Consider the following 17,592-nt stretch of genomic DNA (forward strand, 5'->3'; position numbering starts at 1 on the left):
TGGCCCGAGCTGGCCTGTTGTGAGATGCTCAAGTCCATCTATCCTTTTGACTCGAGCGTCCAATGATTTACCCATGCAGCTCCGACAATGACGACGACGACTATACACGGCGAAGACATTAATAAGACGCGGCGGCGGCTAGTGCCAAGAGTTGCGATGCCAAAAAAGGCCAGCGCTGCTTTGTTAGGCGTTGCTCTTTAGTGTGAGGGCTGCGGCTGCCCTCCCATTTCTTGTTACTTTCCACTGAATTTATTTTTCGGTTTGAAATTTCCGCAACGGCGGAAAAAAAAACAAAATGGATGGTTGCTACCGCGCCTCTCGCGCGATTTACACAAGAAAATGGTAGCGCGCCCATTTTCAAAAAATTGCCAAACGCAACACAAAAGATTACAAAAAAGAGTTGCATAGAGAATATACGGGTATATTGTGTATAAACATGTAGATTGTCTTATTTTGAATAATACGAATGTAGTAGATCCGAACAGGAACGGACTCTCGGTTAGCATTTCGGTCTATGTAATATTTGTTTTTATTTTCTTAGTTTAGAAAAGGTTTCATTATTTCTGGTTATATATATAAACATAGTATATGTTATGTTGTCAAGCAACAACTTGGAAGGGCCCCGAAAAGAAAAGAATTGTCGAACCCCTCTCTCTTCGTGTGCTCCTTGCTGCCAACGAATGCCAGCAGTCAGCAGGCATTATTATACATCTAGCGTGAAGCTTGTATTTTTTTTTCTGATCGCCTGACGTCAACCCTCCTCTTTTCTTTTTTCTCTCCAGCGATTCCAATCTTGTGCATTCTTGCATATTATACGTGTGTGTATATAGGTTTAGTCGAAAATGGGGTTGTAGGTATAATAATATAGGCCAGGAGAGTTTCGAATTCTTTTATGTAGATTATTATTATTATTTTATTTTCTGCCTTTTGTGACCGGCAGCAACAACCACTTGAACCTATAGGAACAGAGTGGACCCGTACCCGTACCGTATGTAGCAGGGCCTATTCTCAGGCGTGCCCTTAATGGTGCGCGCACCGGAGTCAATCGATATTATATTTATAGCTAGCAGAAATAGATGAAGACCTCTCTACTCTTTCTCTCTCTTTTCTCTCGGGTTGGCCCATTATTTCTTTTTTTTCTTTTCTTTTATTTTTGGGGTTGCCATTGTTGCCTTATTACCAACATCGAGGCTTTGGTTGCTTTCAAGGGCGCGTCTAGTTTCGTTCGATAATACACTTTCTTTATATTATAAGAAACGCTGGAGAAGAAACGAACGCGGGCGGGGTGGAGAGAGAGCGACACGACATCGGAGCTAGTGGACCACGGCCAAAGCAATCCGGTCAGCTAAAGATATATATACGTAATTCCCATTATATGATCGACGGTATATAAGGCCGACCATACGGTCGCCATAGAAGCCCAGCCCATTGTAGAATAGAGACACATGCAGCTTTTCCGTCCCGATTCTTTTTTGATATAGGCTGCTGCTGCATATGAAGGGTTTCGCTCAGCTATAGCACTATAGCAGAAAGAGAGAGAGAGTCCGTCCTGTGTCTCGTCATCCCAAGCTTATTTACCCCAGACTGGCTGAATTCATTAAGCAGCCGTGCTGCTGCTGTGTGGATGTGCGTGATTCGACTTGGAAACGTTGGCACATGTGAGCGACGTTCAACGGTTATCAGCAGACCAGCGACCGAGTCGTCGCTAGACACATTTTATTTTTCTATAGTTGTATTCTTTTTCTCTGTGTGTGTATGTACAATTTCCGTCGTTCCTGCTGCTGCTGAGTTGACAGGATAACCCCCGCGAATGCAGCAAACTGCTGGCGCTGTTACAGCTCGTTTCAATGATCAAAAACAGACCCAAAAAACCTGAATAACAGCCACCGAAATTTCAAACTGTGTTTGGACTCGGCTCAACCCTTTCGCTCTTCGTTTACAGACAATAGGTGAAATAAAAAGGCGTTACCCATGATATAAGCAACCCGCTTTTTTTGTGAATTCAAAATGGGGCCCTTATGTTTGTTTTTCGTTTAAAAAAATAAACATATGGACATTGAATAGAAGCTAACTGCTGCGCAATAAATTTCCAATTGTTGTGTGATGTGAGTTGACTGCCAATAAATGGCTGCTTATTAAGTTATATTAGACGCAAAACAACTACGAATTTGAGTGCAATAGAATATCTGAAGAATTGAGTCATGTGTTTAGGAGAGAGTATAGGTAGACGGTATGAGGACTTGTAACTACATCACGTGACCTGTTGATTTACGGGGCCGGTGCTGGTGAAGCCGGCGAAAACTGCTGCTCCCACGGACAAGCGCATCTGCGGCGTCTATTTTTATATAGGCTACTATATACCGCATAGCCTATCAAATTCAATCGTCGTCTTCGTGTATGACCGGATGTGCGTCTTTTGCTTTTGGGGCTGTCGTCTCGACGACGCTATACTAGTACTGTCAGTCTGTCCCAATCAACTTGAGCAAGTCCAATTCAGAACTAATCAAAGACGTCAGTCGCCATCAAAACGCCAGAGCGCGTAACGACTCTGCGAGAACTTGATTCAGTTGACTAGTTCAAATTGAGTCGCTCGACAATCATCAAAAGATCTTTCGTTAAAAAGAAGAAGAAAAATAGCGCAATCCAGTTTGAGCTAAACAAGTCAGTCTCGCGACAAATTTTTTGATTCTATTCATTATTGTCAAATGCGTCACTATATACTATAGAGTTTGAATATTTCTATCTCAAGTCTAAATAAAGTAAATTAAACTTTTTGTTTACAGCAGGTCGGATACATAAAATATACCAGGCCCCAAGTCAGTTTTCACAAAGAAACTCCAGTCGTAGTACTATATAGATTCTTACAAACAAGCTCGAATGACTTATTAGCCGTTTGTTTTGTCTGACATTGAATACGAGAGCTGATTGGATGGTAGGGATCGTGACTGGTCGTTACTGCAGCGCAGCATCGAATTTAGATTTAAAATATTTCTGTTTTTTGTGTTAAGCTTGGACGCTATATTAGGACTGGAATATAATAACGGATATTCAGCTTACCAAATCCAACGAAATGAAATAGGCCGTTGGGATGTGGGTCACAAGGTCGAAGGGCTGACCGCCGAGTTTAGTTGCTTATAGATGTTAATATAGCAGCAGCAACAGTCCAGGATTCTTAGGCCTATAGACTTGAGATTTGTTTCTCAACCCTTCACTTGATTGGATTGTCAGTTGGCGCGATTAGCCGAAGATGAAACACACGTAATTAATGATGCGGCGCAAATAACTCTCACGAATCAAAATCAAAGACAGTTAATGCTATCTCGTCTTTGCGTTGTGTCGAGATGGGATTCTGCTGGACGACAAATCACTTTTTCTTTTTTTTCTTCTTCTATTTCCACTGGGTAAATACACCAAATATATGTGTATACGAGAAAAGATCTCTTCAGAGCTGCAATGTTGCTTAGCTGAGGCTATTTCCTTGTCCCGCTCTTCTCGGCGGATGAGTGCGCACTGCGCTCAGTTCTGTGCTGCGGCCGACTCAGTTCGCTACTACCGTCGGATCCCTTCTGCCCGTCTCTCTTTCAGTTTACACCCTGCCCCCCTACCCACCCGTCTCTCTCTCTTGGATATATCCAGATGTGTGTGTGTGTGTTGTGCGTGCTGCTGCTGCTAGCCAAGCACATCCCATCGCTTCGTCTCCTCCTTTCGGCTATTTTTCTCTCTATCTTTCCATCTCTCTTTCTCCACCCTCACCCATCGTCCACCAAACCTTTCTTTTATTTTTTTTTATTTTTTCGAATGTAGAACTCACGCATACCACATCGAGTCCCGCTTCGTTTTACATTTTTATCTCGCTTAGACTTTTTGTTGTTGTTGCTGCTTTTATATGCGTGTGTCTGCGTGTATCGACTGCCCGCTCTGGGGTCTGTGTCGGAATTAGAGTCGCGGGCTGGGGGTCAGACAGACAGCAGAATCCACGCTGCTTTTTTTTCCAACAGAGAATAAAACTATCCAAATTGTTGAGCTCCGTCCTTGTGCACAGCGCTATATACTGTGCTGACCTTACGACGTGATGTTGTCCTTATATCGCCGCCTATATATCCGTGACCCATTGTTTTTCACACGGAACATTTTTCTTTTCTCTTTTTTCATTGGAGTTTCTATGAATAGCCGCGTAGATGGCCAAGCGACGATATGGAATGAGTCGCACGAAGGCTATCACACAAATAGAAGAAGAAGAAGAAGAAGTGTATATACCCATATAATAGCTTATAGCGCGCACAATTGATGATGGCTGGATCAATCAATCTCTTTTGATCACCGGCATAATAAGAGAACTCGGCATCTCAAGGAGGGGCGAGTCATTATATATCCGATTGATATTCTTGTCTCGCTCAGCAGCATAGGATTGCTGCGTGAATTGTAATCACGCATCACTAGGTATAATCACCAACCTTGAAGAACAAAGCGAAAGTGCATAAAACAAAAAAATAGCGGAGAGCAGCCTATTATAATAAGATAGACTGGCTATAAGACAACAGACTAACTCGTCAGAATTAGGGAAATCTCCATAAGCCAACAAATGGGAAAATGTTTACATCAGTTGCATGATGGTGCTGCTGTCGAAATGTTGTGTGTATACTGGTGTTGTAGTAACCATAACAAAGTATAGTAATCTGTTACAAGGATACATTCGTCTTTTTATATATTTTCGCGTTCGCGTCATATCTCGCTTTAAACAACATTGGCCACAGTGCTGTTCTTCATTCCGGGCGATTCCGCGCGTCTATTATCTTGTTCCCGACGCGCTCCACGGTCTCGCACAAGCGCGTGCTGTTTATTTATTGCGATTGTATAGTGGCCCTTCGAGAACTCGAATTCAAGACCCTGTAGTACAAACACAGCCGCCACAGTTGTTTCCTTTCAACAATCCTTGATTGTCTATACATTCAGTATAGATGACCATTATCGATCCAAAGTGGACCTCGACGCCACGTCCAGGAATGTGCCGTCATCGTAGCATAGTATACATTCGGAAATGTGGTTTCAAGGAGATGGCTGTTATGACTTATTGTCACCTTGAGGAGCGGCAGAAATAGAATGGGAGTTGATACGGTATTCAAGGACTGATGCCAGTCAGTTTCGCACACAAAGAAGCTAATACATGTTCATTCAGAGCGGTTATTCAGAGTCGATGTGTCTCTCAGCAGAACAAAGTAGTATTGAATACCGACCAAGGGCTTTTGGGACTGAATCTGGATACAAATGTCAAGCACCTCCCTACGTGTGTAGAGATGTAAGGAGATGGAGATCGCACGCAAATTGTTTTTGAAAATTGCTAGACATTTCTCTGTATATAAGCTCTGCTGATTGTACGATTGGCCAATTCTTTTTCGTATGTTGTAAGTGCTGCACCCAGTGACCCAGGTTCAGGTCAACAAAAAACTTATTGATTTATTGGCCGAGTACACTATACTGCAAGTTGTTTTGAAAAGGGCATATAACTACCGGTATATACCTCTTTGATGACTTTCATCTCCCAATAAAAATACAACTAAGTACACCCGTGGAAGAAAATGTATAGTGCAAATTCATGTTCAATCAACTATACGTATACTGTAGTACGTACGGCATTTAATGGGGGAACGATAAAAACCTTTTTGATTAGTCACCAGAAGCCCACGCCGAATGAAGAGCTCATCATTTAATCCAAAGATATTGTATAAGTGAAACGAGCTTTTATGTGGGTTGTTAGTGTACTGTACTACACTTTGCGTTTATCTGGACAGTCAATTCTTCTCATACTATTTTATCAACCCGCATTTACTGCATTATTATCAAAATATAAATCAATCTATTAAAGCAATATCGTGGATGGCGCTATCAATAATAAATTTGTCGGCACTATCCTGCGCACAGTAGATTGAACAACTTGATTAATATTCATTCGAGTGAGCAAACAGGGCGATTGAAAATGGTTTCAAATGGGCGGGTGGCATGGGAAGTTGAACTACATCATTGATAACCTTATATATTTTTTTATTTGTCGCACGAATACACATCACACAAATCACAAAATATAGTAGCTAGTCTTCTAAACTATTCTAAACAAAATTTTGAAATTGTTACGTAACTTTTTTTCCTCGTATAGGAACAGCCCAAAAATTCAATTGATGCATAATTTTTATTCAGAATATCATTAAGATTTCTTGTATTGGTGAATAGATGCCATCAGAGAAAAAAGATGACATGGAAAATTACTTTTCAGATTTCTTTGCATGTTGATGAGGCTGCCAACAAGTCTATTCCGTTCTTTGTTGTCTTCAACCGGCTCTGTATGACTGATGGACGGTTGTTGAGCAGATAAGTTGTTGCCGCTTTTGGGCGTGTCTTTGATGTGCAATGGTCCAGCAAGCGAGCTCGAGCGAGCGGTCCATGCCCCTCATGACAAAGTGGACCACCGTCAACTCTAAAAGATTGTGCTCCATTCATAAATTAGACATGGCGCGGTCGTTTCACAAGAACGTTTTCCAGGTGCCTTGCACTTTTCATGTTTTGTTGTTGGCGTCATCAGCCAACTTGTGCTGAATCCGCACGTTCAGTCACTCACGTCCAGAATCGTTAAGTAGGGGACTCCCCGAACTAGAAAAGGAAATCCGAAGAAATATGTATAATAAAACATATCAATTAATTCAGAAAAATGAAATTCAAAGTTTATGGAACTGAAAACACCGTCGGACAATCCCGGGTAATCCTCTACAATAAGTTTGAGTTTTGCTGAGCTTTAACATCAAACAAGATCTCGATAAAATGTAGTATAATCATAGGCAAGGCGACGATTTACACATCACACTTGAAACAGATAGGAGAATATCGTATATTAAAAGAAGACCCCCAAAAGCAACAACCGACATTGGCATCGTTGATTGCTATAAGAAGGACAGGGTAAACGGTATAGTAAGTTCGAAGGTGGAAATCCATCTAAAAGAAGAAATTACGAAACGAATAAAGAAAAGGCTGCATGCGTAAAGGCGTAGCGGAAATGAGGGCTATAGATGTAGTTTCCAATCGCACGCGCATCCTTTCTTGAATTAGAGGAGCGCTCACGGGACCAATTCTTCGTGAATGACCTTAATGGTTAATGCCATTAATTCGTTATTGCAAATGTGTTTTCACATTTGAATGTGCACACCATCTAGCGTTGGCGGACGTAAACGTGACTGACGAAAGCCTTCGCACAAAGCTGACATCGGTAACATCTAACATCCCCTTGTCGAAGGAAAATTGCAATACCCCTTTTTCTTTCATCTTAAAATAAGTGTTTGGAATTTTGGATTAATAAAATGGGTGTTCTAGTTCATGAACTTTATTTCTAGAAGTACATGTAATCTATACTCAAAATTATTTGAGCAAACGTATTCAAAATTTCAAATGGCCTTTAAAAAAAAAAAGAAAAAAACTGGTCGCAACGCTGTTCAATACTAAATAAACAAAACAAGTTTTTATTTTTCATTTATCTGTTTTAGAATGTGACCTGCAGCTAATCGAAGTTTCTGTGCTGGGACTATTGAAAACTGAATATCAACATATATTTGTTTTTGTTTTTCTTATTTAGCTGTTGTTTTTATTTTCCTATCTGTTCAGCCCGCTGCTTCAAGTCATAATCTAGAATGTTTCGATGATAGTAATCTTTAGATAAAAGATCATCACCCCATTGATATTGGTCGCTCTCGATATTAAAGTTTTGGCTATTAAATCTCGTTGGCTCAGACTTCGTTTTCAAAATGGTTGCATTCAGCAAGCATTATTTACCATTTTCTTGCTATGAGGTGGGACACACTTGGACTCCCTTTTGTCCAAGTGCTTCATCTGGTGTAGGTTTGTCATGTTTTGAGGAGGGACTCAAAATCTACTCATCAGTTTACTTGGTATGTATCTATTGTTTAAAATATTCCACACTAATAATAAATCTGGTTTCCTGTTCACAGTTATCAGCCCTGTTAAGTGGGAAGTTACCTAATATTGCTCAGTGTAAAAGAATCTTTTCGAGCATAGTACAGTCATCGTTTTTCCTTGCTTGTAATGGATTTTGTTTCATTAGTGCCTTTTGTATCTGCAGGTAACTTTTAGTTTATAACTTTGTAATAACTTATCTAATTATTGTAATGATGCACAGGAAAATTTTTGGTCGGTTTGGAGTATTAAGCAGTGGCTTTTTTCCTTCATTCATAGCAAATCTAATAGCAATATTAGTTGAAAGACCTACAAGAAGGCCTGCATTAGCAATTTATGTCACCAATGTGGTTTGTTCCAAAGATTAAATTTTAACAGAAAAATTCGTGTGCTTCAAATTTGTATGGCTTTTTGTAGGCTTCTGAAACAATCTATAACCAGCTTGTAGCCAGAAGATTCTTAACACCAATTCCACATGGAGATATTATCATATTTTCTCTTACGCTAGCAGGCCTGTTCAGGTGGTTCCAGACCACTCAAGATCGCAATAATTTTTTATTCAAACTTCTAAGGTATGACACATTGTCTAAGATAAAAAAAAACGTGTACATCTTGTTAACAGAACTGCAGTATTAATCGGAAATAACATTTTTAGGGCTCTAGTTGGGGAAGGGGAAATTAGGTCGCCGTCAAACTTACCCACGGTGAAAACACCCCTTGGTAAAGGCATTTGGAATAAAAGTCATCCACTCTGTTCTCATACTCAAGGGTGTCTTCAAAATTCTTTTCAAGTGATTTTTCTGCCTATTGCAATTTATAGCCAGTTCAAACTTTCCATCAGTTACCTTCAACATTTTCCAACCTTTCGTTTTAATAGTGCTTACAATTGATCATTTAGGTATTATTCAAACGATTCTTGTGTGGATGGGGTCTTCATGCTTCTGTTTCCGCGATTTTGTCTTTCCCTCTTATTATGAGGAAACCATCGAATCTGTTGCTGCTCCTAAAGGGAATGAAACATGTGCGCTTCGGTGCTTTCATTGCGTCATTGGCTACAATATATCAAGTGAGTATTTTCATCTACCAACTATTAAAAAGTTTTATTTGAATGTATATCTATAAATTACATATGAAGCTTCGTTTTCGTTATATAATACAATGGCGGGTGTAAGCTTATTCCGTGAACACATTGCTTAAAAATGAACAAGAAGGGAGCTTAGTGTTGTTTACAGTTACTATTAGTGTCACACATATAAATGTGGTAGTGCTAAAAAGGGCTGCATGCATAATTAAATTGTCCCATGTTGCAAATCTATTTATAGTACTTTAGTTCCATTTACATTAGTTATGTACTTTAGTTCTTATACCATTAACTGTATTATTCGGATAAAATTTCTGTTATGCTTTATAACAATCGTTCAACATTTGAGCACACAAAATAATACGATTCTTCCTTTACAAGGCTGTTTATTGTGCCCTCCGCTGGCTTCAAGATTCCAACAGAAAAAGTCACTCTATTTTAGCTGGCCTATTGGCTGGAATAAGTGTAGGATTTTATAGAAATTCAACACTTATCCTTTATCTTGCCTGGAAAACTCTTGAAGTGCTATATTATGAAGGGATGGAGGCTGGATATTTGATGAAAGTACCAGGATTTGCTTCTTTCTTGTATAGTTTATCTACTTCTATTTTGTTTCATGCAGGTTTGCACATTTACTAGAAAAATTAATTGACAAAAGATAACACCAATAATGTGTTTAATTTAATTCTTTAGCGGTAATGGAACCTCATAATTTAAAACCTTCATATTGGAAATTTTTGATGAAGATAACTGGAAGCAGGTATTTTTGTTACCCTTTTTAAGAAGGTCATCGTATTTCAACGATTTCTACATTAATTTACAGAATTTCACAACTAAATCGAAAATCGCTAGATTGCTTGGGTCTTCAAAGTTCAAAAATGTTGCCAAATTTCAATCCAGAATATGAAAGCAACCATATTAGTGATCAGTTCAAACTATGGCTTCAAGGTCACAAAGATGAATATTAAATATAATTAGAACATTACAATTCTGTATTTTTAAATGTTTATATTTCAAAAATGTAGTCGAGATATTAATTTGAACAGCGAACATTTTCAGTTATTAAATGGCTGTACCACGCTCAAGATTTTGCTTAATTTCTGTAGTAAATTCCCCGTAGAAACGATCCAATTTCTTATTGAAGCGCATGTTTCTCTCATTAATGTAATCGATTTCCGCGTCATCATCATGACGTCTACGCCGACTGTACTTTTCTCGTTTTTCAATTTGCTTGTGTAAGTCTTCAACCATACGATTCATGGCTTCAGGAGAATCTTTATGCAATCCATGAACGATTGTATTTTTTTCAGCATAAAATGCATCGCCCAGTGTAGCTTTTGCCTTCTCATATTCTTCCATATTTGGTTTAATTTCTTGGACCAACCTAGAATATTGGCGAAATGTTGCCTGTTCAAAATCTGCAAATCCTTTATCTGGATTCTTTTTCATGTTTCTTCTTTCTTTGCGTTCAGCTTCATCAGCCCCAACTTCCAGCAACTTTGTGCGTGAAAAGTCTTTGCCAAGTTTTGCAGCCTCTTCTCGTTGAGCTTCAGTCTGTAAAATCCAATCAGCACGGACTTTTTTAGCTTCCCAGTTTGTAGGTAATTTGCTTCGTTTGTTTTCCTCCAGAACTTCTTGGTGATTCTTTTGTCGTGCTTCATTCTGTATAAAACAATAATGCCAACAAATTATTTAAATTTGAAATCTTTTTAAACTCACAAACGATACATAGATATAATACTAAGATACATATAAATATTCTTACAAGTTAAATTTCAAATAATGTAAAACTTCATCTTACCCGACGACAATGTAGCTGTCGCAATTTTTGCATTCTCTCTGCTTGTTTAGACATTGAAACACTCGCATCGGATTTTGATGTACCTGGTGTGTCAGACATTTTGAAACCAATTCTACTTAATGGTTCAAATATGAGATGAAGATTTTCTAGAAATGTAACGATGTTCTACGTCTTGGAAGCGACTGTATTTAAAATACAAACTCTATACTCGAGTACAATTGTTTACAATGCTAACCAAAATGGCCCCGATTTTGTCAGATCTCTTAACCACCTACTGAATGGTTAAAGGCCTGGAGCTTCCTATCTCGCCCGATGTTTGATTTGACGCACTCCCTGCCTTCTTTTTTCCAAGGTTGAATGGACGTTAGCGCGTTCTAGCGACGGTGAAGATCAACTTTTTCAAAATGTAAACATGTTTCTTATTTATTTATACTGCTAATATATGTACATTTGCAATAAGAATTAGTTTTGATTTCCATTTTTTTATATTAAAATAGTATATAGCCGATTATTTACGGGCACCAGCATTTTGCTTGATATCTCAATCGGGAAAATTTGACCACGCCATCTCTGGAACTTTACACGCGTAATTAAGCTCTCTCGTAGAAAAGGCTCCTCGGTGATTTTCCTTATGTTTTAGACTTATAGTTATATTAATTCAAGGCTTGAATAAAAGCTCGTATAAGGAAAATTAGGCTTGCTGACAGCAAGACATTGCTATTTTGATTTATTTTTTATGGAAAAAATCACAAACAGCCCTTCGGCCTTGTTAACGCAGGTAGCTACCGATGAATTAGGGCTGTCACTAGGTGGCTAAAATTAAGTCCACTAGACGGCGCGGGTGTCTTCTTTTGCCATTTTTTAACAGACACTGTTTGAGAACGTACGTTAGTTATTACGGGATACACTTTTTCCTGAAATTTTTCGTCAAACGAAATGGTAATTGCTACTTGTATTCTTTGAGGTTATTAAATGTAAATTTTGTGTGCGCTTAATTCACAGGTAACATGTCCTACAATTTATACTTGGCAATTCGGCCAATTCCATCTGATTCCGTGGCCTGAAACTGCTGTACATTTTCTCAAAATGTCGTCTCTTGCTGCATGTACCGGCTGTACTTTTAGTCACATGCTGAAATTCTTCAGAACAGTAAAAGTAATTGTGTTGATCAAATTTTTAACCATGAGGTTACACATTAGTTATTTGATGGTTTTCCTGTTAGTAATTTACTTTTTATTTTTCTATTAACAGCCTGGTGAAGTCTGAGCTTCTTCATTGCAGTCCAATGTCCACATGGATTCATTACGACCAGCTGGCGAAAGGTGTTCCTCCTGCAGGCTTGCTACCTGTACTGGTTGTAACTTTGGTGGTTTTGTCATATGCAGAAACCCTAAAGAACAATTTAAAGTAAGTAAGTGGTAAACTTGTTTTTACAATAAGGCTCTCAATCATATGCATTTAGTCTTGAATTTTGAAAGTGAAAATGGTTTACGCAAGATAGGTTGATACAGAAAGAATATTTGTTTCACTTTAGAGTACTCTACAAAGTTCAAATGATTTTGTTTTTTTAATCTTAAATGGGTCAACTAGTTTCATGTAAATTTCTGTTTGAACAATAGCTATCAGATAATGTTGCCATAGAATATTTGGGGTAACTATTTGAAACAATGTAAGGTACTAAGGTAGCATTAGTTTTTTTTTGACACATTTCCATTGATTCAGAAGATTCATTATATTTTGGTTATAGGTTTAGTATGTTCTCAACTTTTCATAGACTGTTCAATCCATCAAATTGGCCAAGTAAACAGAAGTCTATATGGATTTGGTCGTAATTTTTTTTGAAATTTTAATTATTATTGCTTGGACACTGAGGACATCTGGCGGCCAGATTTGTTTTCAATTTTTGAGGGCTTAGGCTAGCCCTTTAGCCACCACCTTCTTCTTGGTTTTTCTGTTAGTCTGTTCGTTGTCGCCTGTGGACCGTCCACCAGCGCACTTCTATACCCTCAAAGCTGACTATCTGCCCAATCACCGAATTTAATTTAAAATATTTTATTTGTGTCGATTGATTCAATTTGGAAAATGCGTTTGATATTCATCCGATTTGTTTTATTCCTGCTCGCCTCCAATGTAATGAGTGACGGACACAGGATCGATCCTTTCCTCAATCCCCTCCACTACGACCTGGTCCTGTTGCCCGTGATCAGAGGCGGCAACCCGCGCTTGTGCGGCCACGTTTACATCGACGTCCAGCCGACCAGGACGACCAATTTGATCACGTTCCACACAGTCGAGCTAACCATCATCGACGTCATCGTGCGGATTGTCGGGAACGAAATGGCCGCTTTCAATCCGGCTATCGACGACTGATTTCTCCAGCTGGAGAATCTCTGCTTCTCGGTCTTTTCGTTCAAACCTCCAAGGAATTTCAGACGATCCAGGAGGAGCCGGAGTGGCAGCAAATGAGCATCGTTCTCAAACAGGTTTTGCTCAAGGGTCACAAGTACCGGTTTGTATTTCCTGGGCAAGGTTAGAGAGGATTCCAGAGGATTTCACAGAGCCAATTACAAGAACGACGGCACTTCCTGCTGCCACCCGGAGTAAGGGAATAATTCCTTGAATTCACTTTTGAATTTTTAACATTTTAAATTATTGGATTTTTAGTTGGTTCGGTGGAAAGCAAATGCAGGCGACCGAGGCCCGTCGAGTTCTTTCGTGCCTGGACGAGCCGGGATTTAAAACGACATTTGACGTGGTTGTCGGTCACAGCAACGCCATGACGGCCCTGTCCAACATGCCCGAAATTTCCAGCCGTGCCATGTAAGTCCCTGGCGATCTGTCGTGCCAAAATTGACTTTTTCTCCTTATATGTATACATGGATGTTCCTATAGAACGGTGAAAAGTTGCGCGATAAAGTGTGTGTTAACTTTGATGTTACAAAAGGGCAACCACGCGCGATTGGATGTGGACGTCATTTTCACGGTCGCCGCCCATGCCCACCTATTTATTGGCCATGTTCGTGACGGACTATGAGAGTTTGGAGACGATTTATAAGTTGGAAGGCGACCGGTCCGTCAAGTTGCGCTTCTGGGGACGGCCGGACCAGCTTCCTTATCTCAAGGAATCCATGGCGGTCGCCGGCGACCTGCTCAACTATTTGGTGAAATACGTCCGTCAGTCGTTCACTTTACCCAAAATTGATTTCATTACCTCGCCAATTCAACTCCATTTTGAGGCCATGGAGAACTGGGGTCTCATCCTCTTTCGGTATAATCTAATGATTTATATAAATTTTATTATAAATCTAATTAAATTTAATTTTAAATAGGGAAATCCGACTTTATCACAACAAGGAAACTGACAGCGAGGACGACCGTTTTACTCTTAACGGCGCACGAGTTGGCGCATCAGTTTTTCGGCAACTTGGTGACAAATTGATTATAATTTATTATTTTCCAATGAAGAAATCAATTGATTTTTTTTAAATAAATGGTTACTTCCAATTGCTGGAGTGACATTTGGTTTAACGAATGCATGAATTCACTCTTCGAGATGGAACTAACCGATTATGTCTGAATAATTTTAAAAATCAAATACCATAATAATTTAAACTGGAACTACAATTTACTGTTTAGGGCAAATGCCAAACGACACGTATCGTTGTTAAGCCGAACGCCACAAATCCATTCGATCCGCCATAAAATTCGAAGAGGAGCGAACAGAACCGCTGACAGTCATCCGACAAGTGGAGACGGCCGAAGAAGCTGAAAAAATGTTTGATCCACTTTGCTATAGTAAAGGTAATAGGAAATTAACAGTTTTTTTTTCTGACACAAAAATACTCGAAATGTAATCTTGTCCTGTCGTAGGAAGTGGTTTATTCCTGATGTTGCTCAATTTCGTTGGACATCAAGAATTCAGAAACGCACTCATCACTTGAATGGATCGCTAGTTAGTCACATTTAATTGATAATAATAATTATTTACGAATCACAAATTATTTAACCTCTTTTTAAATTCGTAATTCACTTAAATGACTGGTTTTTTATTCACACAGTCAATTCCAGAGTGTCAACAGTCAAAATTTCATGGAGATTTTGAACGAGCAACTGCATCAGGACCACGAATTTGGCCGGACGGTGAACGTCACGAAGATCATGAACTCTTGGACCCATCAGCCGAGTTAATCCGATCGTTCGTTGCTCTCTGGCCGGCAACGGGCGAATTTGGCTGTCTCAGATGCCGTTTCCGTTACTCCGAAGCAATTCATCACAGGCCAATTTGCCTTGTGGTGGATCCCCATCGCCATGACGGATGGCAGACGGCCAGATTTCAACCAAGAAGGGACATATCCGAGAGTGTGGCTCACGCCCGAACGTCCGACTTTGGAGATTCCTTATTTCCCTCAGGTGTCGAACCGAGACGGACCAGTAGAAGACCAAGAACCGGACACTTAGATTTTCGTCAACGGCCAATTCGCCAGCTACGGTCGAGTGTTGTACGGCAAAGCCAATTGGCGACTGATCTACAATCAGCTGGTGCTCAATCACACCGTCATCCTGAAAGTGACTCGGGCTCAGTTGATTGACGACGCTTTCACGCTTGCCCTGGTCGGATATTTGGACTATCAAGTGGTTGTTGAACTCATCGAGTATCTGACTTTGGTCAACGACGAGTTCGTCCAGTCTACCAGTTTATTCCACTTGAAATTGATCCAGGAACGGTCGAGACACAACGAATCGCTTTATAATCTGTTCAAAGTTCGTGAACTGACATTCACGATCCAAAGATCATAAATCACTTCATTCTTTTTCACAGGAATACACCAATAGGTTCAAGTTCGAGAAAACGGACCATGGAGAGCCGGGCGACCACGGCGACTGGATCCGATTTGGTGATCCGCTGGATGGAGTCGGCTGCCTGAACTGGAGTGACGACGGTGTGTGTGTCGATCAGGTCATGCGCCTCTTTCACGCTCAAATGGACGGCTCAATCACCCCCGAAGAGAAAAAGTAACAACTTTGATATGATTTAAGTTGAATTGAACCGTTTAAAATGGTCCTACGTATAATTCAGGGCAATGACGGAAAATTTGGAGCGCAATTGGTGTGCGGTGATTCGCTACGATGGTAAGGAAGAATGGAACTGGGCGTGGCGAGCTAGTCTCTGTGACATGTGGTCGTCACAGCGAACAAAGATCTTATCGGCCATGAGTTGCAGTCAAGATCGTGATCGTTTGAAACAGCTTCTTTCGCGCGTGTTTTCGTCGACCATCGAACAGGACCCGCACGGCACGTTCGCCACCATTGAGAAGATGACGGAAAATCACGTCGCTCGTTCCATGGTCTTCAACTTTTTGGCGACCAACTGGGAGATCCTAGGGCGACAGGAACACATTTAATTTTAGACTTTTAATACGTCGAGTTTTTTTAAAACATTTTGATTTGCGTGGACTTTTAGTTTTAGTTTTAGAAGCTCTGGCGATAATTTGAAGCTGCTGACCTCCGCCGCCAAATTTCTGAGTACACCAGACGAATTGAAAGAGGTAAATTGTTCATTGAGTTGAGCATCTAATTGGTTTGAAATATACCAATTCCGCTTTTCTTTAAATGTGATCTCTTCACGAAAAAGATGTCTCGGATTTTGTCCGACCTGGAAAATAAAGACAAGAAACTCAATCGCGCTTTCACGAACGGGATTCTGGAGGGTATCCGCAACAATATTCGCTGGCCTGAGAAGTAGTTGGAACATCTCTATTTGGTTATCGAATCTCGGATAATGACAGGTCGTACGACAAATTCACTCGCCAAGAATAATTCCATTCCCTAAGCAGGCTAAGCTGTTTTGCTGCTTGTCCTGATTTCTCCATCTTTTTTTTATTTTCATAGTTTTTACCGTTTGTTGAATAAATATGGAAATATTCGGAACTACTTTGCATTTTTAATTGATTATAATCGTACCATATATAAAGACTGTGTTTATGTATCTTTGAATTCGTGTAAATGTGTAATCGTGTGTTTTTAAAAAAAAATATTTTATTTGGCTGTTGATTTCATAAAATGGCAACTCTGCTTGACAGTTTCTTCGAAAGTACGTCTGCTCGCTTGTTCCCCAGGGCCAAAACGTCAGAAATTTCGTTCGTTCTCCTTGATCGTTCGTGGCAGTATATCTTAGTTATAGACAAGTTGGTCATGGGATTTTATTTCTACATGTGCTAAAGATTGAAAGAAACTGAATCGGTAATTGCGAAAATGTTGTTTCTCAAGTTTTCTCTTGTTTCTCGGTTGTACCTGGGCTGTACCTGAACGTTGGTCACTTCACGCGTCAAGATTTGGATTTTTCTTCATTTAAACAGGTAAGAGCTTGTGAACCCAAAGAAAGAAATTTAATGTAACCAGTCACTGTTGGAAAAGATAACCAGTGGCATTCTACAAATTACGACTGACGGATTGTGTAAGAAAGATCATGTGAGGACAGGAAACTTCTAGCTTAGAATCCAAATCAATCACTACTTTGTCCATATCTTTTGTTTATCATTTGTCTTAAGGTGTGACAAATTGAAATTATGCTGTTGTAGATGAAGTAAATATGCAAGAAATCCTGTGATTAAAACTTGCTTCTTATGCACTAAACACTTGGCTTCTCTGTTGTAGAATTTTCAGTTAAGTCTACATACACTAGAAATGTGGTTTAAATTAGTTAATTTTCCATTGGTTGCATTTTTGTAAAATTCGAAAAGCTTGCCAACTGTGACTA

At 39.7% G+C, this 17,592-nt stretch overlaps 4 protein-coding genes across 5 annotated transcripts in view; 2 read left to right on the plus strand and 2 right to left on the minus strand.

Moving 5' to 3' along the window:
- Positions 1–3,644, minus strand: part of LOC124191132 (neurotensin receptor type 1-like) — a 31,838-nt gene extending 28,194 nt beyond the window's left edge. Inside the window, exon 1 of one of the 2 annotated variants that reach the window (XM_046584144.1) lies at positions 3,058–3,644. The gene's annotated coding sequence lies outside the window, so the exon portion shown is untranslated. The remainder of the gene's footprint in view (positions 1–3,057) is intronic. The other variant, XM_046584145.1, reaches the window with a different exon arrangement.
- A 3,834-nt stretch (positions 3,645–7,478) lies between these two features.
- On the plus strand, positions 7,479–10,119 carry LOC124191134 (transmembrane protein 135-like). The gene is made up of 9 exons (XM_046584147.1): positions 7,479–7,928; positions 7,989–8,119; positions 8,177–8,303; positions 8,371–8,525; positions 8,609–8,744; positions 8,852–9,019; positions 9,416–9,656; positions 9,728–9,794; positions 9,858–10,119. The coding sequence occupies exons 1-9, from the start codon at positions 7,785–7,787 to the stop codon at positions 10,000–10,002; spliced, it is 1,314 nt and encodes a 437-aa protein (XP_046440103.1). The 5' UTR covers positions 7,479–7,784; the 3' UTR covers positions 10,003–10,119.
- LOC124191135 (pre-mRNA-splicing factor SYF2-like) lies at positions 10,028–11,129 on the minus strand. The gene is made up of 2 exons (XM_046584148.1): positions 10,836–11,129; positions 10,028–10,696 (listed from the first exon to the last, which is right to left on the minus strand). The coding sequence occupies exons 1-2, from the start codon at positions 10,932–10,934 to the stop codon at positions 10,097–10,099; spliced, it is 699 nt and encodes a 232-aa protein (XP_046440104.1). The 5' UTR covers positions 10,935–11,129; the 3' UTR covers positions 10,028–10,096.
- A 555-nt stretch (positions 11,130–11,684) lies between these two features.
- LOC124190336 (aminopeptidase N-like) lies at positions 11,685–16,839 on the plus strand. Its single transcript, XM_046582961.1, has 13 exons — positions 11,685–11,774; positions 11,838–11,990; positions 12,087–12,246; positions 12,974–13,435; positions 13,500–13,655; positions 13,780–14,103; positions 14,165–14,254; positions 14,894–15,018; positions 15,076–15,245; positions 15,294–15,596; positions 15,655–15,848; positions 15,913–16,381; positions 16,468–16,839. The coding sequence occupies exons 5-12, from the start codon at positions 13,519–13,521 to the stop codon at positions 16,235–16,237; spliced, it is 1,668 nt and encodes a 555-aa protein (XP_046438917.1). The 5' UTR covers positions 11,685–11,774; positions 11,838–11,990; positions 12,087–12,246; positions 12,974–13,435; positions 13,500–13,518; the 3' UTR covers positions 16,238–16,381; positions 16,468–16,839.
- Positions 16,840–17,592: the final 753 nt, after the last annotated feature.

The sequence above is a fragment of the Daphnia pulex genome, chromosome 3 (assembly GCF_021134715.1).
Source record: "Daphnia pulex isolate KAP4 chromosome 3, ASM2113471v1".
Classification (NCBI taxonomy): Eukaryota; Metazoa; Arthropoda; class Branchiopoda; order Diplostraca; family Daphniidae; genus Daphnia; species Daphnia pulex.

Bases quoted from the DNA above. Each gene is read 5' to 3' on its own strand.
- LOC124191134 (XM_046584147.1), top strand. From the start codon at position 7,785: ATGGTTGCATTCAGCAAGCATTATTTACCATTTTCTTGCTATGAGGTG. The intron at 8,120-8,176 runs GTAACTTTTAGT...AATGATGCACAG, and splicing joins AGTGCCTTTTGTATCTGCAG to GAAAATTTTTGGTCGGTTTG. The intron at 8,304-8,370 runs GTTTGTTCCAAA...GGCTTTTTGTAG, and splicing joins CAATTTATGTCACCAATGTG to GCTTCTGAAACAATCTATAA.
- LOC124191135 (XM_046584148.1), bottom strand. From the start codon at position 10,934: ATGTCTGACACACCAGGTACATCAAAATCCGATGCGAGTGTTTCAATG. The intron at 10,697-10,835 runs GTAAGATGAAGT...TGTTTTATACAG, and splicing joins GACAGCTACATTGTCGTCGG to AATGAAGCACGACAAAAGAA.
- LOC124190336 (XM_046582961.1), top strand. From the start codon at position 13,519: ATGCAGGCGACCGAGGCCCGTCGAGTTCTTTCGTGCCTGGACGAGCCG. The intron at 14,104-14,164 runs GTATAATCTAAT...AATTTTAAATAG, and splicing joins TGGGGTCTCATCCTCTTTCG to GGAAATCCGACTTTATCACA. The intron at 15,019-15,075 runs GTTAATCCGATC...TGGCTGTCTCAG, and splicing joins CTCTTGGACCCATCAGCCGA to ATGCCGTTTCCGTTACTCCG.